We start from the raw sequence: 21215 nt of genomic DNA on the forward strand, positions 1-21215 counted from the left end.
GCTGTGTGCAGTTTATTTAGGCTTCCAGCTTGTGGAAACCAACGTCACAGCGAACACCAAGTAACACTACTAACGAGTTGTGGATGTCAGCTTAGCTTCGTATGTGTCAAGTCCAGGCTTTACTGATGTGATAACAACAGGAGCCTTTACCCAGCACTCTGAGGAAATGAAAAAGCTGAAGCAAGTTTACAGCAATTCAGGTGAATTCAGTGCAGTATGATAATACTCTGCAAATATCTTACAGGTTAGATTAATTTCATTCTTAGGCACAACTTCAATTCTTCAAAATCACTTTTCTGGGTTGCTGGTCTAGCTGTTTACACGAGAAAACATGCACATACACCAGCACTTGCAGACCTCAGTGCAGGTCCCCACCTGGTACTCTGCCAGTCACCCCACTCATGAACGTGACCTCAGCGATACAAAAGACTGATGAAGCATGTCAGACTTGGCTTGTACTCTTTTCCCAAAGACTACTTTAATTCACATCCAGTTAGCGTGCCAAGATGACAGGGGACAAAGGATCTGCATGCCAAAGTCAGGTAAAGTCTACTGCTTGATTTGAGTGTTCAGAAATGGTTCAGAAATGGAATTTCATTTGTATGCTTAGGGATGATCATCCCTTTGGAAAACATGTTGGCTAAAAACAGGAAATATCACAAAGCCCCAGTTTAAACCTTTCTCAGGGTTATGAAAGAATTCATTTGCTATAGAGATTATCCTGGGCAACGATCTGGCACTATGCCTAGCACCTACCTGTCTTCTTAAACAACCCTCCACTCCCAATTATGCACGGCGAACAACGATTTCCCTGAAAAATAAAGACTGGGGACAGTCGGAGGCTTGTAAGGACAAAGATATCCACATTACAGACAAGCATGGAGCAATAAAGCCCAGAAAAACCTCCCTCCCTTTCCATACTCACATCACTTTCAAATCCCAGTCTCCACAGGTCACAAAAATCGACTTGACGCTGGGATCTAAGAGTCCTTCCTTTGCCATCCATTCGTCGACCCTCTGAAAGGAAGGCAAGAAAAGGGGATGAGTTTTGCAGAGACAGGCCGAGCCACAACAGTTAAACTCAGATAAGCTGCTTGCAATCAAGTGAGAAGAAAATTGTGATCTTATCCACCCCTCTCCCTCTCTCTCTTCTCTTTTGCTTGCCATCTGAACAACAGCACGTTTGGACCTTTGAAGATTTCTGATAGGAGACATCAGGCAACCAGAGCGGAGATGATCTTATCAGGCACCACAGCTGCTCTGCTCACAGAGGGATGGAAGTTGTGCAGCCTTAATGGGACGATACAGCTGCGCTTTTAACTGGCATTCCTGCACTTCTCTCCCTGTACCAAATGGGCTTATAGGGACCTCAAACTGTTCTCCCTTCAGCCAAGAAGAATGCAGTTACTTCTTGAAGCACTCTACTGTGATCTGGGGAGGGCAAGAGAAGCCAAAGCAGGAGACTCCACGATGGCCCTCCAGGCATCAGGCTGTCAGCTGAAGGGAATGAGGCAGCCAAACAAATCTGAGCAGGAGCTTCTGATTACCTGCTTGAATAACAAGCATCCTGGGATGGTGTTCCTCACCCACAGCATTGCTCACACACTCCACACAAAGGATATGGGAGAGAGAGAGAGAGAGAGACAAAGGACTGGGTACATCTGAACACTGCAGCAGTTACAGCCGAAGGCAGGTGTCCCCCCTTCCACTCCCAGGTTTGGTCTCTCCTTGCTCCTTACAATTCAGTCAGCATGGGTTTCAAGTGAGCCCATATTCCCAATAAACTTCCCGCAGGAACAGATGTTCTGGATCCACTTCACAAATGGGCCACAATAATCTGGAGGATGCACACTCACCTTAGGGAAAAACCAGGCAGAATTAACCTAGGCTAAACCCCCTAAGAAGACATTCATTCCAGCTAGGACAGCCCTCCACCCCAAAGCAGAACGCTTCTGGCCCCACAAGAACCTGCACCTCCAGGATCTGGCAGCAAAGCTCCCACTGCAACCCTGCTGAACTGTTATGTGAGTGCCCACGAAGTGCTGTCTCCATGGAGGATTTTAAAGCTCTTAATTTGATTTCTTCACATAAGCAATTGTTACAATTATTCTGATTAGGAACAATTAGGTAACACAGCAGTGGAAATCCTGACAGAGACAATGCATTGAGCAGCAACCTGCAGCCTGAGAGGGCTCTGCTTGGGGAGGTTTCCTTCATTATTTGACTACCAACAAAAGCTATTGATGGAGAAACACTTCCAAGCTAATTAAGCTCTAAATGCTGTAGGAATTCAACATTAAGCAGATGGCATTATTAGGGCTATATCTGCATTTGCAAATCCTCCAGATTAGATTTTAGAGGCATTTTCCTTCGATGCTACGTGTATTATTTAGCATTTAAATAGGTAGAAAAAATTAATTTAATAAAGTGCTGAGGGAGAGGAAGGAAAAAAGACAGAGCTTCCAGAGCAGTGGTCTCAAGCAACGCTTCGGTCCTTTAAAACTGGCTCAAGCAAGAATCGCCTCTTCTCCTGTCTACTGGCAAGAGTTTGGATATCTTGTCAGTACCCTTGACATGAGCAGCTGGAAATGACAGATCAATGGTTCAATACTCTCAGCAGCGTGTCACCGACGTGACAGCAAATGTTATTCTAATGAAGCTGTAATCATAGTCAAATTACGCGGTTCGATTCTCAGCGAGGGGAGGGTGCAGGGAAGGAGATGAAGAGGAGACGACAGGACCAGAGGTCAGAGTTCAGGAAATAAAGGTTACTCTGCTTACCTCAAGCACTTGCTGGAGGCTCGGCTGCCCATCCACCATGCCTTGAATAATCCCAGTCAGCTGAAATGAGAGACAAACAGAGAGCAGCCATCAGAGCAGCACTCAAAAGATCATTAGAAAGGTCTCCTCTGCTGTCCATCTCCCTGCAACCAAAACACGCTCTTGTGACCTGCGTGGGCGCTGTCGAGGGATCAGCCACAGCAGAGCCACAGGCAAGGGCACAGCTCCATCCCGAACACAGAGAAGTACGGGGCTCCCGCCCGCCCCCCCCAAAGAACAATGAACTCCCAATGGGGCAAGAGGCACTCGGGGAGCAGTAGTGCCACTGCACGGCCTGACATGGTGTCCCAAAGCTGCCCTTTCCCAGTTATTCCTGTTCTGATGAGCTCTACTGGGGGCTCTGGGCATGCCCCTGGTACTGGGATGAGACCACACCATCACTCAGTGGGAACTGCTGGGAATTCATTCATTCCCTGTGCTGGGCAGTAAAGCATTGCAGCAGGATGGCTTGGCTGCTGAAGGGTAGGTACATGCACAGAGAGATGTGGTCTCATGGGCCTCCACCTGTGATAGCTTGAGGCACACAGAAAGCAGATAATTTTTCTGTCTGTCTTCCAACTGACAAAACCGTCTTTTAACATATTGAATATTGGAGGTCAGTAGCTTGCCATCAATGCACCCAAGTAATTAAAAAAATCATTATTATAACAAGTGCACACTCCAGTATTTCCCTTCATTTGGCATTTTGCAGGAGACTAGCATGGCCTCTTGCACAGAACGTCTCAGCATAAACCACAGGGCTCTGCTACAACATGGCAGCTGGCAGCAGCTCTGCTGCTTTACTTCTCTGTTCCATTGGCTGCTTGGTTTACAGCACTGAACTCAGAAGAAGGGGAACAAGAAAAAAAAAAAAAGATTAAACTCCAATTAAACTGTAATTGCATTTAATGAATACCAAATACCTGACTCACTGAATAAGCTGCAAGTGAAAAGATTATTTTCTCATCGTGACTTTCATGGAACAGTAATATATATCTTTTAGGGAAAGTATTCTAATTTTAAGAATGCAGAGTTCCTCTAGGTGGGTTTCTCAAGTTCATCAAGTCATTATAAGGTGGAATTTTAAGGAAGTGTAGGGACACAGACACTCATATCCTAGAAACTGTTTTCATATTAATCTGTATTTTAATTGGATAACAGCTGCTGCCTGCAGACTTCCCATATTCTAAGAGGCAAATAGATTTAGGAGATTAGCATGCAGCTCTTCAAAGTGGTTTTTAAAGCATACTGGCTGGCTTCTTCCCCTCCTCGCTGCCTCTCCCCACACATCTGCCTGGCACAGGAGGACAGAGCCAGCCCAACTGCAGGAAGTGCCTGAAGGATAGGTACAATTCATCACCAAAGGGATTGCTCAAAGGGGACCAGCTTTCTGCTCTCCCATCTTTTGCCATCTTTTCTGCTCTCAGTTACGTACATCACCTGCAACACCCACCCAGGTGCACTGGCTTTCTGCAGTATTATCTGATCTCACGCTTCTGATAAAATATAAAAACATCAAATTGCACCATTGTAGTTTCACTGGTGATTCCAAGAAGCACATGGTATTTGGGAACATAAACAAGCGATAAGGCATTTATCTTTCTGTATTTTTATTGTCTGTTCCTTCAGGAAAAAAAAAATAAATCAATAAAAATTAATCATAAAAAGAGAGCAAAGTACCATGAAAAAGCCTGAAAAGCACCTCATGTGTAGAGGGATCCTGTCATTTCAGCTCCTGGTATGAGCTTTCCTGGGCATCAAACCACCTGTATCTTCCAAAAGGGCAGAAGGAGCTTTTTCTCCCCACTTTCTCTGCCTGACACCAGAACCAAGCCTTATAGTTCGTGTCCTGCCAAGAGATATGGGATCAGAGCAGGGCAACAGAACAAAGCAGTGTGGAAGGCATGCTCCCAGCAGTGGTGTGGGAGGTTGGAGGAACCTTCTGAAGCCGGGATACAGCTCAGCCACCGCAAAACCTAAGCAGAGAGATGCCCTGGAGGTGACTGCAAGCCCTTTGCCCTCGCAGACACCCTTTTCATGTTGCTTTCTTCAGCAAGAGGAGTGTGAGAGATGCTCCAGACCAGAAGAATACCATTGGGTGGCCCTGCTGAGCCTCACATACACACTCCTTACTGAGCAGCGCAATCACCTTCTGGCAAAGCAGTGGGTAGGGAAAAGGAAAGCAGAAGCAGGGCAGCCAGATTCCCATGCAGTGTCAACACTGCTGCTTTTGCACCAGAGTTTATCTGAGAAACCATCGTATTTCTACTCCAAGACAGTTTGCTGATTACCTAAACACTTGTCTCTGGTGTACAATCTGATAATCAGGCCTGGTCTTTCTTTGTAGACAAAGAGGCCAATAAATCTCACCCTTTGTAAGTAGAGGTGCCTAGACAAAGCCCTTTACTGGCGTTTAGCAAAATGGATATTTTTCAGGCAACAAAAATCAGTTGAAAGCTGATGGTGAATGCTGGAGCTGTGCAGGCAGGAGCTGAGCTGGAATGGAATACACATCACAGCTGGGGCTGCTCTTGGGGCTGCCTATGTCTCCCAAACCCCATAGGTCTCTATAGAGCCTCTGCAAAAAGCAGTGCAAGAGATAAATGTATCGGGGTGGGGGAAGTTGCAACAGAGAAATTGCTAGGAAAGGGAATGTCAGTAGGAGTGAATAAGTGAGATGACTTCTCTAGAAATCCAATGACACACAGCACTTACCTTCCAGGCCTTACTCTAGAAGGGAACATTGCTCTTAGGTGCAAACTGTGAGATCTATCACAGCAGACATCTGTATCAGCATACGTCCAGCAAGTCTCCTGTGCATAGGGGCAGCCCAAGTAGATGTCAAGCCTTCTCATGTTAAGGTTGCAAAAACACTTCCAATTTAGCTATAAATGTGTGAAAACAGGGCCTTCTGAAAGCCCCTTTCCTGGGAGTAATGTTCTCTGAGCTTATTTTTTTTATTTATTTTTCTACCTCTGTTAGTTTAAATAAAATACCTTTGGCTGGTTTTTAGCTACAGGAGAAAGAAAAAAAGAAGTGTGTACATGTGTGTGTGTTTTAACAACGTGCAAATATGGAAGAGGCTGACTGGTCCTAAAGACAGCTCCACTTAACAGACAGGAGTCACCTGGAACCAGACACTACGTGCAGGACAAGCTTGTCAAAGGAGAATGCAGTCAAAGAGAATGGAGAAAATACCACAGTGCCAGTGGTGCTGGATGAACAAAAAGCCTGGATACCCTAAGCCCACAGTCAGTGCTTTAGTTGCTGACCTGGAGGAAAAAACAGTGGAGGAACAGGAAAAAACTCCAAAGCAAAAAGAACTTAAAAACTTTTGTGTTGATGCTCTCTGTGACCTCTCCCATCAACAATCGGAATAGCAGGAGCCCAAACAGTTCACATGGAGGCTGCCAGTGTTTTGTAGATTACACAACATAACAGCAATACTTTTGTTTTGTGGTCACCCAGGAATACATTCATTAGTTTAAATAGAACCAATATCAGCTATCAGGTCCTAACTGAATGATCACAACTCACGAACCCAAAGAGAGACCTCTAAACGCTTCTACAATGACATAAGAAGATCCCCTTCTTGTCCTCAACACGAGGCAGGGCCCCAACCCTGGTGCAATGGAAACCTGCTCCCCATGGGACTCAGAGAACCAGGGAACCTTTGCACTTTACCTCTGTACAGAAGGGCGTAAGCTGGGGATGCACCACAGGCTGAACATACATGTGAAAGGTGGATTCAATTTCCATCGTCCTTCCATTCAGTTTCAGGATAGGGAATTCGATGATCTCCTGAATGGGGCAAGAAGAAGAGAAGCTTTCATGTAAACCAAATAAACGGAAGCCCCAAGGAGAGCCAAGCCCAACACAAAGCTCCATGCTAGGGTGCAGAGCCCAGGAGATGTGAAATCAAAGTCACAAGGAACTGCAGTGGGAGGAGAGGGACTGGAGCCCCCCCAAACCACCGCCATGGAACACAGCACAGCAGCATCCCCTGCTTCATTTTCCTCTTTGCAGACAACTTATGCTGATAGGGAAATAAAAACGTTCTTCATCAGAAGAATGTTCAATTATTTGAATAATCAACAATCAAAAATTTACATGGACCTGTTAATAAAAAGTTTAAACAAATCCCGTTACGATGGATTTCACAATTATTAAAAAATATACACGAAATTAAAAAAGCCAACCAGCGAATAAAAGCGATAAAATCCTTTGTGTTTGCAGCCCTCCTTCTTCACTCCCTCTCTTCCTTCCAGTTTAATGCAAGAGGAGAAGCGACAATTTGTTTGGTGTCTTTAAAGAATAATTTGTCTATGTTATTTAATAGAGATGCATGGCACCGAGGTTCTGGAGTGCAAATGAGCCTGCTGAGTGATATCCACGCACCGAGCCTCTCAAATCACTTCTGGGGAGAAACGGAGAGGGGGAGAGAGAATAAAAAAAAATATTGCTTTTTAATATTCAAAAACAGTTTGCAAAATTTAATCAAAGCAGAGCAAAAGCTAACATTTTTACCACTTTGACATTTTTATTAGCGCTTTCATAAATTTTTAAAACATGAATGGAATTAGTTTAACAACAACGAAAAAAACTGCCTGAAAACATCTGGAAGAGACAAATAAGAAATAATACAAAAAAAAAAAATATATATATATATATACACACACATATATAACTCCTGTGAGTAAAATTAGCATGTGGAAGTGCAGTCGCTGCAGAGGAACTAACACTTGTTTGGATCTGACTGCAACCCCTGTGACCCGCAGAGGAAAATTAATGTGAGGTCATACATGTGAGTTGATGACATCATGATACAGCAGTGGGTGGGTAAATGGAAACAGCAAATAATGTAAATAGAGGAAACACCCAGTGCATCCCTGGGAGGAGAGGTATCTGGCCCTAAGCAGGACGTGCTGTGGGGGGCACGTGCCTGTAGGTTGGAGAAATAAATGGAAGCAAGTGTATGCAGTGCTGAGTGCACAGAGGGAGGCAGCAGGCGGTCAGATAGCCTCACAGGGGCAGCTGTGCACACAGAGCAGCTTTGGGAGCATCTCTCCCTGTGCTGTGCTACCCAGTAAAGGGTCGGGAGGACCCAAGGATCCCACTGCTGAGAAGGGACAGGGAGGAGGACGCAGAGAGAGAAGGGCTGAGCACTGCCTGGCCGCAGCCAAAAGCACTGGCCACAGCCATGTGGCATCCCCCACTGAACTGGAGAAAGTGAGGCTAGATGAAGACACAGCTAAATGGGGCAATGGAGCACCCACGGAGTGTCCCTAAGGGCCATGGAGTGGTGGGATGCACAAAGGCACTGCCTTCCAGCACTGACAGCAGGAAGCACTGCCAGGAAGGTCATGTTAAAATAGGCTGAGGAAATAAAAACTAAATGCTACTAGAAATGTGGAAAATTTAACAACATCCAGCGTTAGCACAGGTCTGGGGAAGCACACAGCCAGGCAGTCGGGGTGGGACCTGCAGAGCAACTTCAGCTTGAGAAAAAGAGCAGCAGCTCTTCAGGGCTTATTCGGTCCGTTTTTAAGCAAGTGGTAAAGGAGTGTTCCCCAAAGGCTGTTTATCTGCACGCTTCCTATAGTGGAGATTTTTCCAGGCTCTGGCAGTGTTTGCTCCGTCGGTATCTAAGGCAACAGATCCCGGCCCCATGAAATCAGCCCCACTCCTCAGTAACAACGTTAGCCAGTCCTGCAATGAAATTTAACCTGTGACACTGCTGTACTTTTCATTTAAACTTTCATTTGGAGAGAAGCAGTGTTCGGAGACCCTGCAGTTTGTCCTGCTAATAAAGACAAGTGTTGGGACCTTTAAAGGTGCCATTCATCTTTTGCCTTTATTAAATTCAATTTTCTTAAGCCCATGATACATCATGAAATTAAGAGTTGACATTCCTGCAGAAACAAAAATATCTATCAAACATAAACAGAAAGGGAAAGAAAAAGGAGGCCTCTATTACCAAGAATTTATGGCTTCAAGTTGATCTGTTGCCACTTTTCTCCCCTCCTCTCTTTTTTTTTTTTTTTTTTTAACAAGCATATGGTTTGTTTTAGATATCCAAAATGTTATTACAGATCTAGGATTTCATTAGTAATTATGATGAAATGGTGAGCCCTAACACACACACACACACACACACACACACACACCCCACACCTCCCAGCAGCCTGGTAAGCTCCATCCCTACACCCAGTGCTTTGGCCAGGTGAGAAAAGGAACAGAGAGCAGCACAGGGAACCGAAGGCAGAGCCTCACTGACGTCCCCTTTCTTTCCCATCACTCTGACCGTCCCCGTCTGCCTCACACATTGCCATTTCCACCACCCAGCACCCTGCTTGTGCTGCAGCAACGCCGGTGGGGCCCACAGCCATGAGCTCCCAGCAGAACAAATGCCCCCATTTGAATTCTGCGAGCACCGCAATTAGGGGCTTTTATTTACCACTGCGAAGTAACTTGAAAGGAAATCCGGGATTCAAACCGCCGGCAATAAATAAGCAGCTTTTTATTTTCCTTTCCGAGCGGTGAAAAGTTGAATATGGTTTGTGTGGGGAAATTCTGCGCGCGGCGCCCAATTACGGGCATTTGCATTTATATTGTTAGAACGCAGCGCTTCCAAAATCAATACTAACGCGCTTACAGAGACACGGGCACCCTGTCCCTCCCTCTGCTGCTCCCCAAACTCTGCAACAATAGAACCTGCAGAGCCGCAGGCTTACACGGATCCATTACCCAGCCCGCGCTCTTTACAACAACCTTGCCTTTATGATTTCGTGGTAATTCAAACAAATCTATGTGACAGCTGGCTCGGATTTGCCTTGTTTCTTTAAACATTCCCTGAGAAGAGGTGCTGGGTGCCAGCACTGTGGCCGGGCCGTCCGCAGGGCACTACCCAGCAGTGCTGGACTTCCCTTTCAAAGGGATCTGAAAAATTCATGAGGCCGTGCAGAATCACTGCCATAAAACCAGCCTCTCCCTGCCCAGCTGCCTTAAATACAGCTCCCAGCCCTGCTACACCACAGCACGGAGGGCAAGACGCTGCTCTCTCAATTTTCTTGACAACTAAAGCTTTGCGCAAGCAGGCCAACTACACCTGCTCGGTGTCTCCTTGAAGCAACGAGACCTCTGGGGTTCAGCAAAGCAAGCTGCACTCATCCCACAGCAGAACTTTTTTGCTCACTGCTTTGATCCAGCAGGACTACACACACGCTGTGCCCTGCTGAACTCCCTGGCTCTCAAAGCCCTCTAACCCGTGTGAGCTGAGGACAGGGCATACTCCAGGACGCTGATTTATTTATTTGAGGAAGACCGTGTGGACAATTCCATCCTAAAACTAGCAGGGAATAATTTATCCCTCATACCCACCCCCATCTGTGAAGAAGTTTAATAAACACGAGAATAAAAGACGCCCATAAAAATCAGAGCCTACTATTCAAAACGCAATAAAAACAAGCAGATGTCTTTGAGAGAAGAGGATTTTTTCCGGTAGGGAAAAGCATAAAACATCCTCCCAAAGACCACACTACACCTCCAAAGAGGTGCAGGCAGGACAGACGAGGGGGTCCCACGGAGGGAACACCGGCTCAGCACAGCTCATTTCCTTCAGCCATTTTTTCTCGTCCCCTCTTGAAAAACAAAAAGTCGTTTTATGCACAAGAAGCTTATTTCTTAAACAAACACTCGTGGTTTTGATTTACACCACGGGCTGCTCCTAAATAATTTATGGCGGGTTAAATTTATTGCACAGCCCTGGCCGGCTGCAAATTCGAATTGCCAAATAATTAGATTTTAGGGCAATGCTTATAAATTATCCGCCGATTTGTCCGGACTTGTTTGTCAGTTGCTTTGTGCTTCGGGTCATCTTTGGCATTTCGCTGTTTGTGTTTTAATTGCTGATTTACACTTTGACAGATGAGAGTTGATGCCTCCAAGATCCGGGTGGGTGCAGGGGGGTGGCGAGGAGCAGGAAGAATCAGAGCTTTTAAAGGCCTGCGATTCTACTTTTTTTTTCCAAGGCAATTAAAATGGAAAAGGGACACGGTAAGGACAGCACTACCCTTAACAGGTCTGCATCCCCCGTTTCCATCCTCTGCCTTAATTATTATTTTAACTAAAGCCCTTTCCAAGTGAGCAGCCTCGCACTGGTCCACAGGGGCAGTAGCTGCGATGACCTCAGAGGTCTCTTCCCTGCTTCTAAATCTCCATTGAACTGACCAAAACGAGTGCCACAGAGGTGATGGGGGACAGCGAGGCTTCTGCTGGACCACGGCTGTGCTGACTTCCCAAGGATGCTGACCAAAAATCAAAACACAGAGGCACAGGCAGGAGCGTGGAAACATCATGAAGCACCAGGAGAAGATGTGAGGGCAGCTTCTGCTCCCTGATTATTGGATATATCCAAAGTTTTTTCCCTCCCCTTTGCTCTTAGGACAACCTCACCTTCTACCTCCAACGTTCAGACAATGGACCCTGAAACCAAAATCTGGATTTCCTCAGCTTGGAGCGATCTTTCAGGTTCTCTGCTGACACCAAACCCAGCTCAGGTTTGCAGATGCTTCCTTACAACTGTGAGGGTGAGGGACCATTTCTCTTTCTTTAATAGAAGCTGAAATTTCCATCTAATCACATGCCTCCAGGAGCTTGGGCTTTAAGAGACATCCAGTCCATGCACCTGCCCGAAGCCATCAGCATCTGCCCCTAAATCACTGCTGACTTTGTCTCGGCTGCTTTTACAGACTCCAATAAGAGAGACTCGCAGTCCCCAGGCACTCCATCCTAGTGCTTCATTAGTCTTATCAATGGAAAGTTTTTCTTAATGCCTAATCTGAATTTCCCTTGCTGTTGTTTAAATTCATGACTGCTCCTCCTCCCCACAGCAGACACAGCCCAGAACGCTGCATTTCCCTTTCTTGTAACAGAAGAGCTCACCATCCACACCCCTGACACAAACAGAGCCCAGTGCAATGCCTTTCAGCCTGCACTCACACGTGTGTGCTGCAGATCCCTGCTCACACTCACCCTCTCTCTTTGGGATTCTCTTGAAACTGTCTCAATTTTTTAAAATATGGAGTCCAAACTGAAAAACTCCAGCTGAGGTCCCTCCTCACAGAACCACAAACAGGAGCATCTCAAACACAGCATTTCACCTCTCAACTTAGGGCTCGTTCCGTTCATGCTGCTGTGCCTGACTTTTTGACAGCAGGCTCACAATCCTTGTCCTTCCATCCCAAACAAATCTTCAGTGGCCATTTGCTCACAGACTGCTTCCTGCCTCTCACCATCACCTCACCTGTCAAAAAACACTGGTTTTGATTTATTTATTTATTTTTTTTTTTTCTATTTTCATCTCCTCAGCTACATGCCGCCATCAAGAATAAAGCAAAATTCCCCCCTCTTACCACACCTGGGATGCAAAATAGAGACACAGCAACATTTCAGCTCACCTCTGAGCACTGCTGACAAATACTTAATCACCCAGAAAATCCCCACTGACAGAGACAACAACAATTCAAGACCAAACGGAGGGAAGTCAACACTTGAACCACGTTAAAAGCAGCACGTACAAATTTTCAAGTATTATCTGTTACAAGTTGACAGCTCCAATATATATCGATATATAAAAACAGATAGATAGATAGGTGGGAGTCCACTCCCTGCTGCTACAGGCAGCTGGCCTGCACATCCCCACTGCAGCATCATCGAATCATTTCAAGCTCCAACCTCTTCACCTGCTATTGAGCAGCACGAGCGATCGATGTTCCCAGCAACACTAAAACATCTGGGCTGGGCAGAAAGGGCATGTTAGTGCATGTAAATGAACAGCCAGGATTTTACAAACATCACAGCTAACTGCTGGTGACAGCACACTTCTGCTTGGCATGGAGAGGAACTAAATTACATAGCTGAGAGCTATGCTGCCATTTGATGAGTGCCCAGCCCAACAGAGGGGATGAAAGTGGGGGCCTTAGGCATCTCCTGCATTCTTTTCTTTACGGGGAGGGTTTGTTCAAAGCTATTACGACAGCACAGACCTCATGACCACAAACATGCACTGCAGCATCCCCAGTGCCACAGCAGGGAAGAGTAAGCATGGCACCATCCCTTACCTTCAGAAAGGCACGTGGTGGCAGCACTCTAACATCCTCCATACCTCCATCAAGTGCTTTAGGGCAAAGCAAAGCCACCTTTCAGCACCACGCAGCTGACTTGCTGGTTCAGGAATGTGCACAGATCTTTTCTTTTCAGGGTGACTGCAGCTCAACTACTTTCCGCTGTAACAACAAACCTACTTAACATGGCAACTTGTCACCCAAACCATGTGAGATGTTTGCACAGCTAAGGATCCAGCCATCAAACAGCACAGGTGGGAGCTACACAAGGGGAAGGGCAGTGTGATGGACAGCTTCAAGGCGGCCGTCCCATTGCTGTCAGTGTCCAACCACGAGCCAAGCAGGTTGGGTCAGGTTGGAACTGCAGCAATCGGCCACCCCAGCATCTGGTATTTGAGGCTCGTTGCTATCACAATGCTAAGTTTGTATCTTTAAGTAAGAAACTGCTTTGAATTTTGTCATGCATCAGGTGTCTTGCTTGGTGGTCTGTAGGCTGTGCTCTCTAGGAGATCTGGATTCAGGCACTGTTCATGTTATCTAGTTCACTAGGTTTTAAATAAATACAGGTAATTCTGCTGCCCTGTCAGATTTACATGGGTCACAGCAAGGTTGTCCCTACTCAGTGCAAGAGTGAGGGAGGTCTCCAAGGCAGGATGGCTGCCCCACAAAACGCAGCTTTTGTGGGTCGCAGACCCATACCAGAACCCTGTCTGCCCTCCTCTGACCCCCACATCCTTTAAAATAAAGACATCATTCTCAATAGTGGCCAAAATAAGATTTCACAACAGTCCAGTGGAACTGCAATGAGCCACACGACGTATGGAAAATATGATAAAAAGGAACTGCATCTCTTTAATTTCAGATGCACATTGAGTTAGGGATATTTATGTGCTCTTAGCAGAACGTGTAACGGTTCAGATGAGGCAGCTACAGGGCCTCAAAAAGTTTCTTCAAACAACTGTTTGAAAAATTAATGTGAACAGAAAAGCCATCTAAAACAGCTGTTCTATGAACTACGTCCCGATGCTCTGAGAACTTAAAGCACTACAACACAAGAAGAATGGCGTACCAACAGCCATGTAGCTTCATTAAGTAAAGGGTATGAAGTAAGCCATAATTGGCAAAGAGATGATAAATACATATTTTTTTACTTCTAGTTTAAAAAAAAAAAAAGAGAGAGAGATTTGAAGTGATTGTGTTACATGTATCTTAATGGCATTCCTCTAGAAATAACACTCTAAGAGCTGAATTGAGGACTATGTATTTAAAAGTATCCCCGAGCCTAAGCTGCATGAAGACAGGTAACTGCAGATTAATATGCCACTGTAATACTTATACACGAGAGTGCCGAGTTAAAGTTGCCATGGGAAACAAGGCTGAATTTCTTCACTTTTCTGCAATTCACCATCAACCTCAATACAGGCTTTGGCAGGTGATTTCTAATGCACTGAGCTTAACAGCTACACAAGAACCATGCTAGCAGAAAGTTGCTGCAGGGAGATACCAGGTAGAACAGGCAGAGACCAGCACATCTCCATTATCAGCCCTTCCAGGGGCTGGGAGCAACCAGCTGCCTCGTGAGCCACCTCTGGCAGTCCTACTCTGCCCTTCATAAATCACTTGAAAGAAAGACTGGCTCTCATTTGTTCACGTGGTTTTGTGTTATGATCATACCTTATTTGCACACTTAAATTAGTAACTGAACATCTGCATATTCGTAGTCTCAATGATTGCAGTTTATGTTGAAATGGTGAGTGACATTCTGTGTTTACTAACAGGTATGTCCAGTTTTGCTTGACATCATTTTTAATTAAAAGCACACGCACAAAGAGAGTCAAACATTAAAGAAATCTGAAACAAATAAGATACACCAAAAAAAAACTACTAAAATGTTTTTGTCTTTAAACCATGCTGTTTAAGTGAGCGAGGAAGGTTATCATCTGTAATTAATTTATTTCTCTGCCTATGGTCACAGTCTCCTTTAGTAAAGATCTGACCATTTCATACCTTCAGAGCGAGTGGGAAGGGAGCATTTCTTATTCCCAGCAAATCTGAGTGAACCCAAGACACTGAAGTCAAATACCTGAAAACCTGACCTGAACCAGCAGTACCTTCACCACTGCCAAAAGTTCATTTAGCAGTGGAACAGCTTCTATCCCCAGCGACTTCCCCCAGGGCAGGGCCTGATGCCCTTCTACACAACCTGGCAGCAGGCACACAAGCTTAGAAAACATTCGTTTCTCATGCAAGTGTTTTTATGCATTACAGTAGACACTGACATCCCATGTAGGGGCCTAAATTCAAATTCAGGTACGAAAAGCTCTGATTTCTATGATTCTGTCATCAAACTTTTTTTTTTTTTTTTTTTTTTAAACCTTTAAGAAAATCATCAGTTTTCATCCACTTGGCAGAAGCTGAAGACAAGGTGCAGGGCTTGCTGAGTGAATGGGGCACAGCTCCTCAGGGCGCTGCCAGCACAAGGGTACAGGCAGCTGCAGATCTGAGCCTGGGCAGCTCCTCAACACAGCACTGAAAGCAAGGGCCAAGATGAACAGCTGCGTGCGAGGACAAATGAACAGAGGAGCAAGCCTTTCACTTAGTTGTGCATCTTCACTTGTGTATCTAAAGTACCATACGTACCTATCCTTACGAGCTGACAGCATACAAGAACAGGCACTTAAACTGTTAAACTGTTAAACAGGAAGGGAAAAGAGAAAGCAGCAGAGCTGAAGCTGACGGATGAAGAAAGCTGCCACTGCTGCAGGTCCAACTCCTGCTTGACACTGCTGGCCATTGGATCGAGTTCCAAACACAAGGTAAGCTCTGAAGAGACGCAAGGGAACAGCCGTAAACATCTCTTATTGCCAACCCCTTGCTGACCTTTGGCTGGTTAAAACACTACATGACACAGGCCGTGCCTCTATTCTTCCACTTTTCCCACTTATCCATCTGCGGCAATGCAGATAAACTCTCCACCTTCTTTTCCGTCTGGGGTGGTCTCATCATTCATAAATAAATCTGTAAGCCAAGCTGCCCTTTTGTGCATTTAAACACGCACTTTGATTTGGGGGCATATCTGCTGAAAGCTATCAAGACAGGGAGATGACAAGGATGCAGGCTGATTGGCACGCTCTGTGCCAGCAGCCCTGAGAGCACCTCTCCTCTGCGGACAAAGGGCAGGGACCACAGAAGTGGTGAAGCACAGGGCAGCTGCCACATAGCCAGCAGTCACACCACAGATGGTTTCCTAGGGGAACACTGCTGTCCTTGACTCTCCTTGATCCCCTTTGCAGATGCTGTGCCACAGAATCTTGGAGGGGACCAGAAAGCATGAAAGAGGATGGAAATGCAGGAGCTCTGAGTGAGAAGTGAGATGAGGCTGTCAGCTGCAGCAGGGCACAAGTAAATACAGAGGAAGGGGGAACAGATGTGGCAGTACATACCTTGGCATAGAGAAAAAGATAGCTCCTTCTGCTAAGGAGCTGGGATGTTTTGAAGAGTAGTCAGTGAGAAATGTGAAGTGTACTGCACAGTACAAGTGCGCTCTGCCAGACTTCCAGGCTGAGCTGGCTAAATTTACAGCTATGACTACCCACTGAATGTAACTTGGATCACGGCTTAGCTCTTTATGCAGCCTCCTCATCAAATTCTAGAGCATTTGGATTTCACTGTATCACTTACCACACTTCTATTTTGCGACTAAGGAAACAAAAGCAGAAGAACCACGAGGATCACAGCTAAGATCAGAACCTGACCACTCCCAGGTCCACTCTCATACTGCATCTCCAAAACCTGTGTGCCACTGCTTCACTGGAAGATACTGCCAGGAATACCTTGCACAAAAATCAACATCACTGAAATACACGGCGCAGTTTGCTCACGCAGACATGTAGCCCAGCAATGACCACAGCAACAACCATAAACAGCAAAAAGGTGAAACGTAGGTAGGGGCATCAGCTAACAAAGGCTCTTTCCTGTAAAACTGCCCAATTCCAGCAGGCAAATTCAGCCTTTTCAGTGACACCGATTCCCATGCAGTAAGAGCATCATTTATTTGTCAAACTCATTTGTTCGTGAGGATGTGAGGGCCTGACAGCCCTTACAGCACACAAGATATGATGCAGACAGGCACAGAACAGAGCAGACTGAAGAAACAATGCTGAAGAACATCTCCACCTTAAAGGTGCAACAAAATATATAGCGGATCTGCATTGGCCCAGGCCATTACTTTCTCTGGCAAGGACTTGGGGACAAAGCTCCTTAAAACAGTAGTAATCATATTCCACTCATGCTCCTTTTTACTGCCAGTTGTAAACTAGCTCCACATGCATCATGGTTTTGCATCAAAATGTGCACGGACCAAGCCCATATCCAAAGGGACAAGGTAGATCCAATTTACAGCCTTGACAGATCTGTGCACCCGAGGCTGAGCGTGCAGGAAATAGCCTTACATCTCACTTGGAGAGCGGTTACAACCGCCAGCAGAGCGGGATGCAGAGCCACAACAGCCTCCCACAAAGACCCAGAATACAAGGAGAGAATTTGCAGTCCTTTTTGTCACGAAACAGGAGGGACGGGTGGCATCTGAGATGCCTCCAGTCTGATCCCAACTTGCGGCACTCCTTTGGTAGGATAAGCCCAAAGGAAGCCACAGCTGCACTGGGAAGCAAACCCACTGCACCAAGCCATCTCAGTAAAGAGATGCCACACTGATTTAGTATGTTTAAAGCAAAGCAAATCAAAGTAAATCTCAGGCCTCATGCACGAATTAGCAGCAGTATTAGCATGAGGCTACTTTTTGGTACAGAGGAGGGTACAAAGTCTGAGTTCAGCCTGGACACTAAGAAATTCTGTTTGTTCCCAGCCCGATATTTTATCTTTTCTTTTTTGGCATGTCTTTCCCATTTAAGCAGAAAACCTAGGCCCACGCTGCTGATAAATGAACATATATTTAAGTAACTTACTCTATGCTGTGTGGAAGAACTGGCTGCAGAAATACATCCAAGCCTCATATGGATTTCTGCATATCTCAGGAGGTCAGACACTGGCAAACCTTTCTGAGCAGCTCTGTTCCTGTCTCACTACACTCCAGAGTGAACAGCCAGGCAAGATAATTTCAGCATCACCACACAGCTCAAAACCATTGTTCTTCACTATCTAGAAGCATCATTATTTTGCACACATATCATCCAAATTGTGTTTTGCTTTTTTTTTTTTTTTTAAATGAACTATTGGCTAATAATAGACCTTTTCCTTGCAGAATCAAAGGCTGCTGTGAGCACTCTACTAATGCAGATTCCCAGTCAGCAATTTTCAAACCCCCACCACTTCAGGCAGACAACAAGCATACATGACTAAGTAGCATCTGTGATAACACGAGTTATCACTTCCGTGGTGAAAATCAGGCTCCTTCATTTCATTTCCATCACAGCGACCTGGCACTGCTGCTTGAGAGAGCAGGAGTTCTGGGGGAGCAGCAGTAGAAAGAAGGTGGGAGAAAGCAAGGAAAGTGAGCTATTCAATACCACATCTTTTCTTTCCATCTCTCAGAATGGCACTATCAGCTTACAAGCACAGAATTAACAGCATCAACTATTTACCTGAGGATGAATCTGTGGTTTATCACATGTGGCCTCAAAATCCAGCACTAAGAAGTAGTGATATCTCTGTGGAGGGAAGGATGACATTGCTGCCATGGAAGCTCCAAAGCCGTGGGACGCCAGTTTCCTGCTTATGATGGAGCCGTACCCTTTGAGAAGAGCAGCAGGGAGAAGCAGGCACACAGCTTGTCTCGCCCTTGGAAGAAAGTGTAGGGGAAACTTTGCTGCTCCAGTATGGAGGAGTGCTATCATTGAACATCCAGAGGCATCTGAAACTGAAGAGAGATTCGTGTTACTCACGCACTCGCATCTCAGCGCTGTCAGCACCGTTCCATCGCACTCTGCCAGGGGTTTTCCCTGTGCTTCCCCGTGTGGCTTCCAGCACTGCCAACCTGAAGCATCGCAGCAGCCCGCACCAAGCACTATGGATGGAGCCCAAGGTAGCCCGAACCACACACACCTGGAAATCAACCGTCTGCAAACAGCTCTAAATGAGAAGCCACAGACAAAACAACAGCCGTGGCTCCAGGCACCAGATCACATGTACCTGCTGAGCCTTATCACAGCAGAACAGCACAAACTACTCATGCTTGAGAAGACTGATCCAAAACCCACTGAAAGTTCCTACTGTTTTCGACTTTTTGTATACAACACAACTTCTAATACACGGCAGGAACTAAAGGCAGCAAGCACACCTCAGTACCACGACCCCTCAAAGCAGCCCGTAAGCCACACTGAGACTTCCCTGCTCCTTCAGACCCAGGGCAGAGGAACTGACCATGACAATGCCACCAGTCCATCCTGCTAAGCCAGCACACGGGCACCCCTCCCAGCTCTGCTGGCTGACGGCAGCCACATCATCCCGCACACACAGCACAGCCTTTGTGGGGCCGAGGACACGGGACACTGGCTCTGGGCACAGCCTGCGAGGTCCCACCCAGCCACGTGTGCTCACTGCATGGAACGGGAAACGGAGCTCGCAGCCCGCGCACAAATGCGCTATTTGCACAAAAGACAGCATTTGCTCTTTCCCATCCGTTAGTCCATCAGGTAAATAATGCACGTGCCAAAACACACACTTAATGAGGTAAATAATACGCCTTGAATAGCAGCTAAATCTGTATTTACCTGCGAGACCAGAGAAACTCGGAAGGACCAGATTAGGAGATAATTGCGGCTGAGCAGGTTGTGTGCTTCGGGTAAACACCGCTCTGCAACCTCCCCTTCGCAGGGCCTGGGCCAGGGCAGCACCCGGCACAGCACAGCTGGGAAGCAGAGGTGCTGCGGGGCTCCCAGCACTGCCCACACTGCAAGCCCACAGTGTGAGCACTGCCACGCTCCAGAGCTTCCGCATTCCGGGGGGCTGCTCGCTGTATTAGTGGTGTGCCAAGCAGCGGGTACTCAGAAAACTGAAAACTCAAGTTACAAAAGCATAATAAAGAGTTTCCCCACATGACCAACGTTGTATTTATCCCAAAGGGGCTCAAGCCCGACCTATTGCTTTTCCATCTACAGCTTTTACCATCATTAATAAATGCATTAGTGCACAATAGCAGTTAGTCACATTCACTTCCAACCTGCCTCGAATAAGAGATATTTAAGGTGTACGTGCTTGAAATTTTCAGGCCTTCAGCTATGAATCTGAAGGTCCATCACTGCAATGTAACATCTCAGAATACAGCAGCGTGTAAGTTAGTCATGGCAAAACCCGGTCTGTAGCCTGCTGCATAAAGTGAAATATACAGTTGGGATGGGGGAGGCAGGCAGGCTCCAACCCCTATATCAAGCACAGGCAATAAAGCACACCACGCTGTCCACCTACACACAAATCAGCAAAATCAGCACTTCCCTCATGCATCTTCACCAGCACGGGCAGGGCATCGAACGCGTGCAGTGTGAGTCTTCAGGCCAGCCTGCACTGCATGGGCACTGTCAAACAGCTGGCATGGAGAGCCAACCAACACCTTCCCAGGCAGTTTGTGCCCACTGAGCCCATCTGAGAGGGAGCTGAGCACTGAGCAAGGTGTGCGGGTGGAGCATTCCGTGCCGACTGCCCTACACAGCATATGAACAGGAGAAACCCTGCTGCACAGCCTGCACTCAGAGCCAAATGAAGTCTTAACTGCCTGTTTACCCAGCCATGCTCCTGGTGCCCTGGGAAGACCTTACATCATCTTCTCTGGGAAGGTCAGAGTGCCTCCGAGCACAAGATAGCTGTTGAGCAAACATGCTTTATTAGAAGTCATGTAAAGCATTTATAACTGCTGTGACGATGCAAGGCACGAGTAATTATCCCCTATTTCTCCCCCCTCTAAACAGGCAACAATGCAAGCGATGCAGCTTCAGAAACCAGAAACCCTGCTCTGTGCACATAAATCCAGGTTGCATGATCCCATTTCTACACCTAAGCAAAAAAGCACGCCTATACTTCTCATGCACAGAGGGTGAGATTATCATCTCAGATAGTGCAAACTGCCACATCTGGCATCCAAGCCTACTGGGTTAGTATTTCATATCACACAGCTCCAATTCCTTGCACAGATATATATGAAATGTAAGGGGACCATGAGCTGCAGCTGGACTGCAGGAATTGTTTTGACAGATTGTACACAGCCCTAGGAAACCGTGACAGCACATTACAGTTGCAACACCCAATAACACAGAAAAGGGC

At 46.3% G+C, this 21215-nt stretch overlaps 1 protein-coding gene across 2 annotated transcripts in view; it reads right to left on the bottom strand.

Annotated features, from left to right (window-relative positions):
• Positions 1-21215, bottom strand: part of ERI3 (ERI1 exoribonuclease family member 3) — a 97065-nt gene that overhangs the window by 69953 nt on the left and 5897 nt on the right. For both annotated transcript variants that reach the window (XM_085232375.1, XM_085232374.1), the window contains exons 2-5: positions 18545-18819; positions 6505-6621; positions 2782-2841; positions 926-1017 (exon numbers count right to left, since the gene is read on the bottom strand). In XM_085232375.1, the coding sequence (XP_085088501.1) occupies positions 926-1017; positions 2782-2841; positions 6505-6621; positions 18545-18796 (521 nt within the window). In that variant the 5' untranslated portion in view covers positions 18797-18819. The remainder of the gene's footprint in view (positions 1-925; positions 1018-2781; positions 2842-6504; positions 6622-18544; positions 18820-21215) is intronic.

This window comes from Meleagris gallopavo, chromosome 10 (genome assembly GCF_905368555.1).
Source record: "Meleagris gallopavo chromosome 10, MGAL_WU_HG_1.1, whole genome shotgun sequence".
NCBI classification, from domain to species: Eukaryota; Metazoa; Chordata; class Aves; order Galliformes; family Phasianidae; genus Meleagris; species Meleagris gallopavo.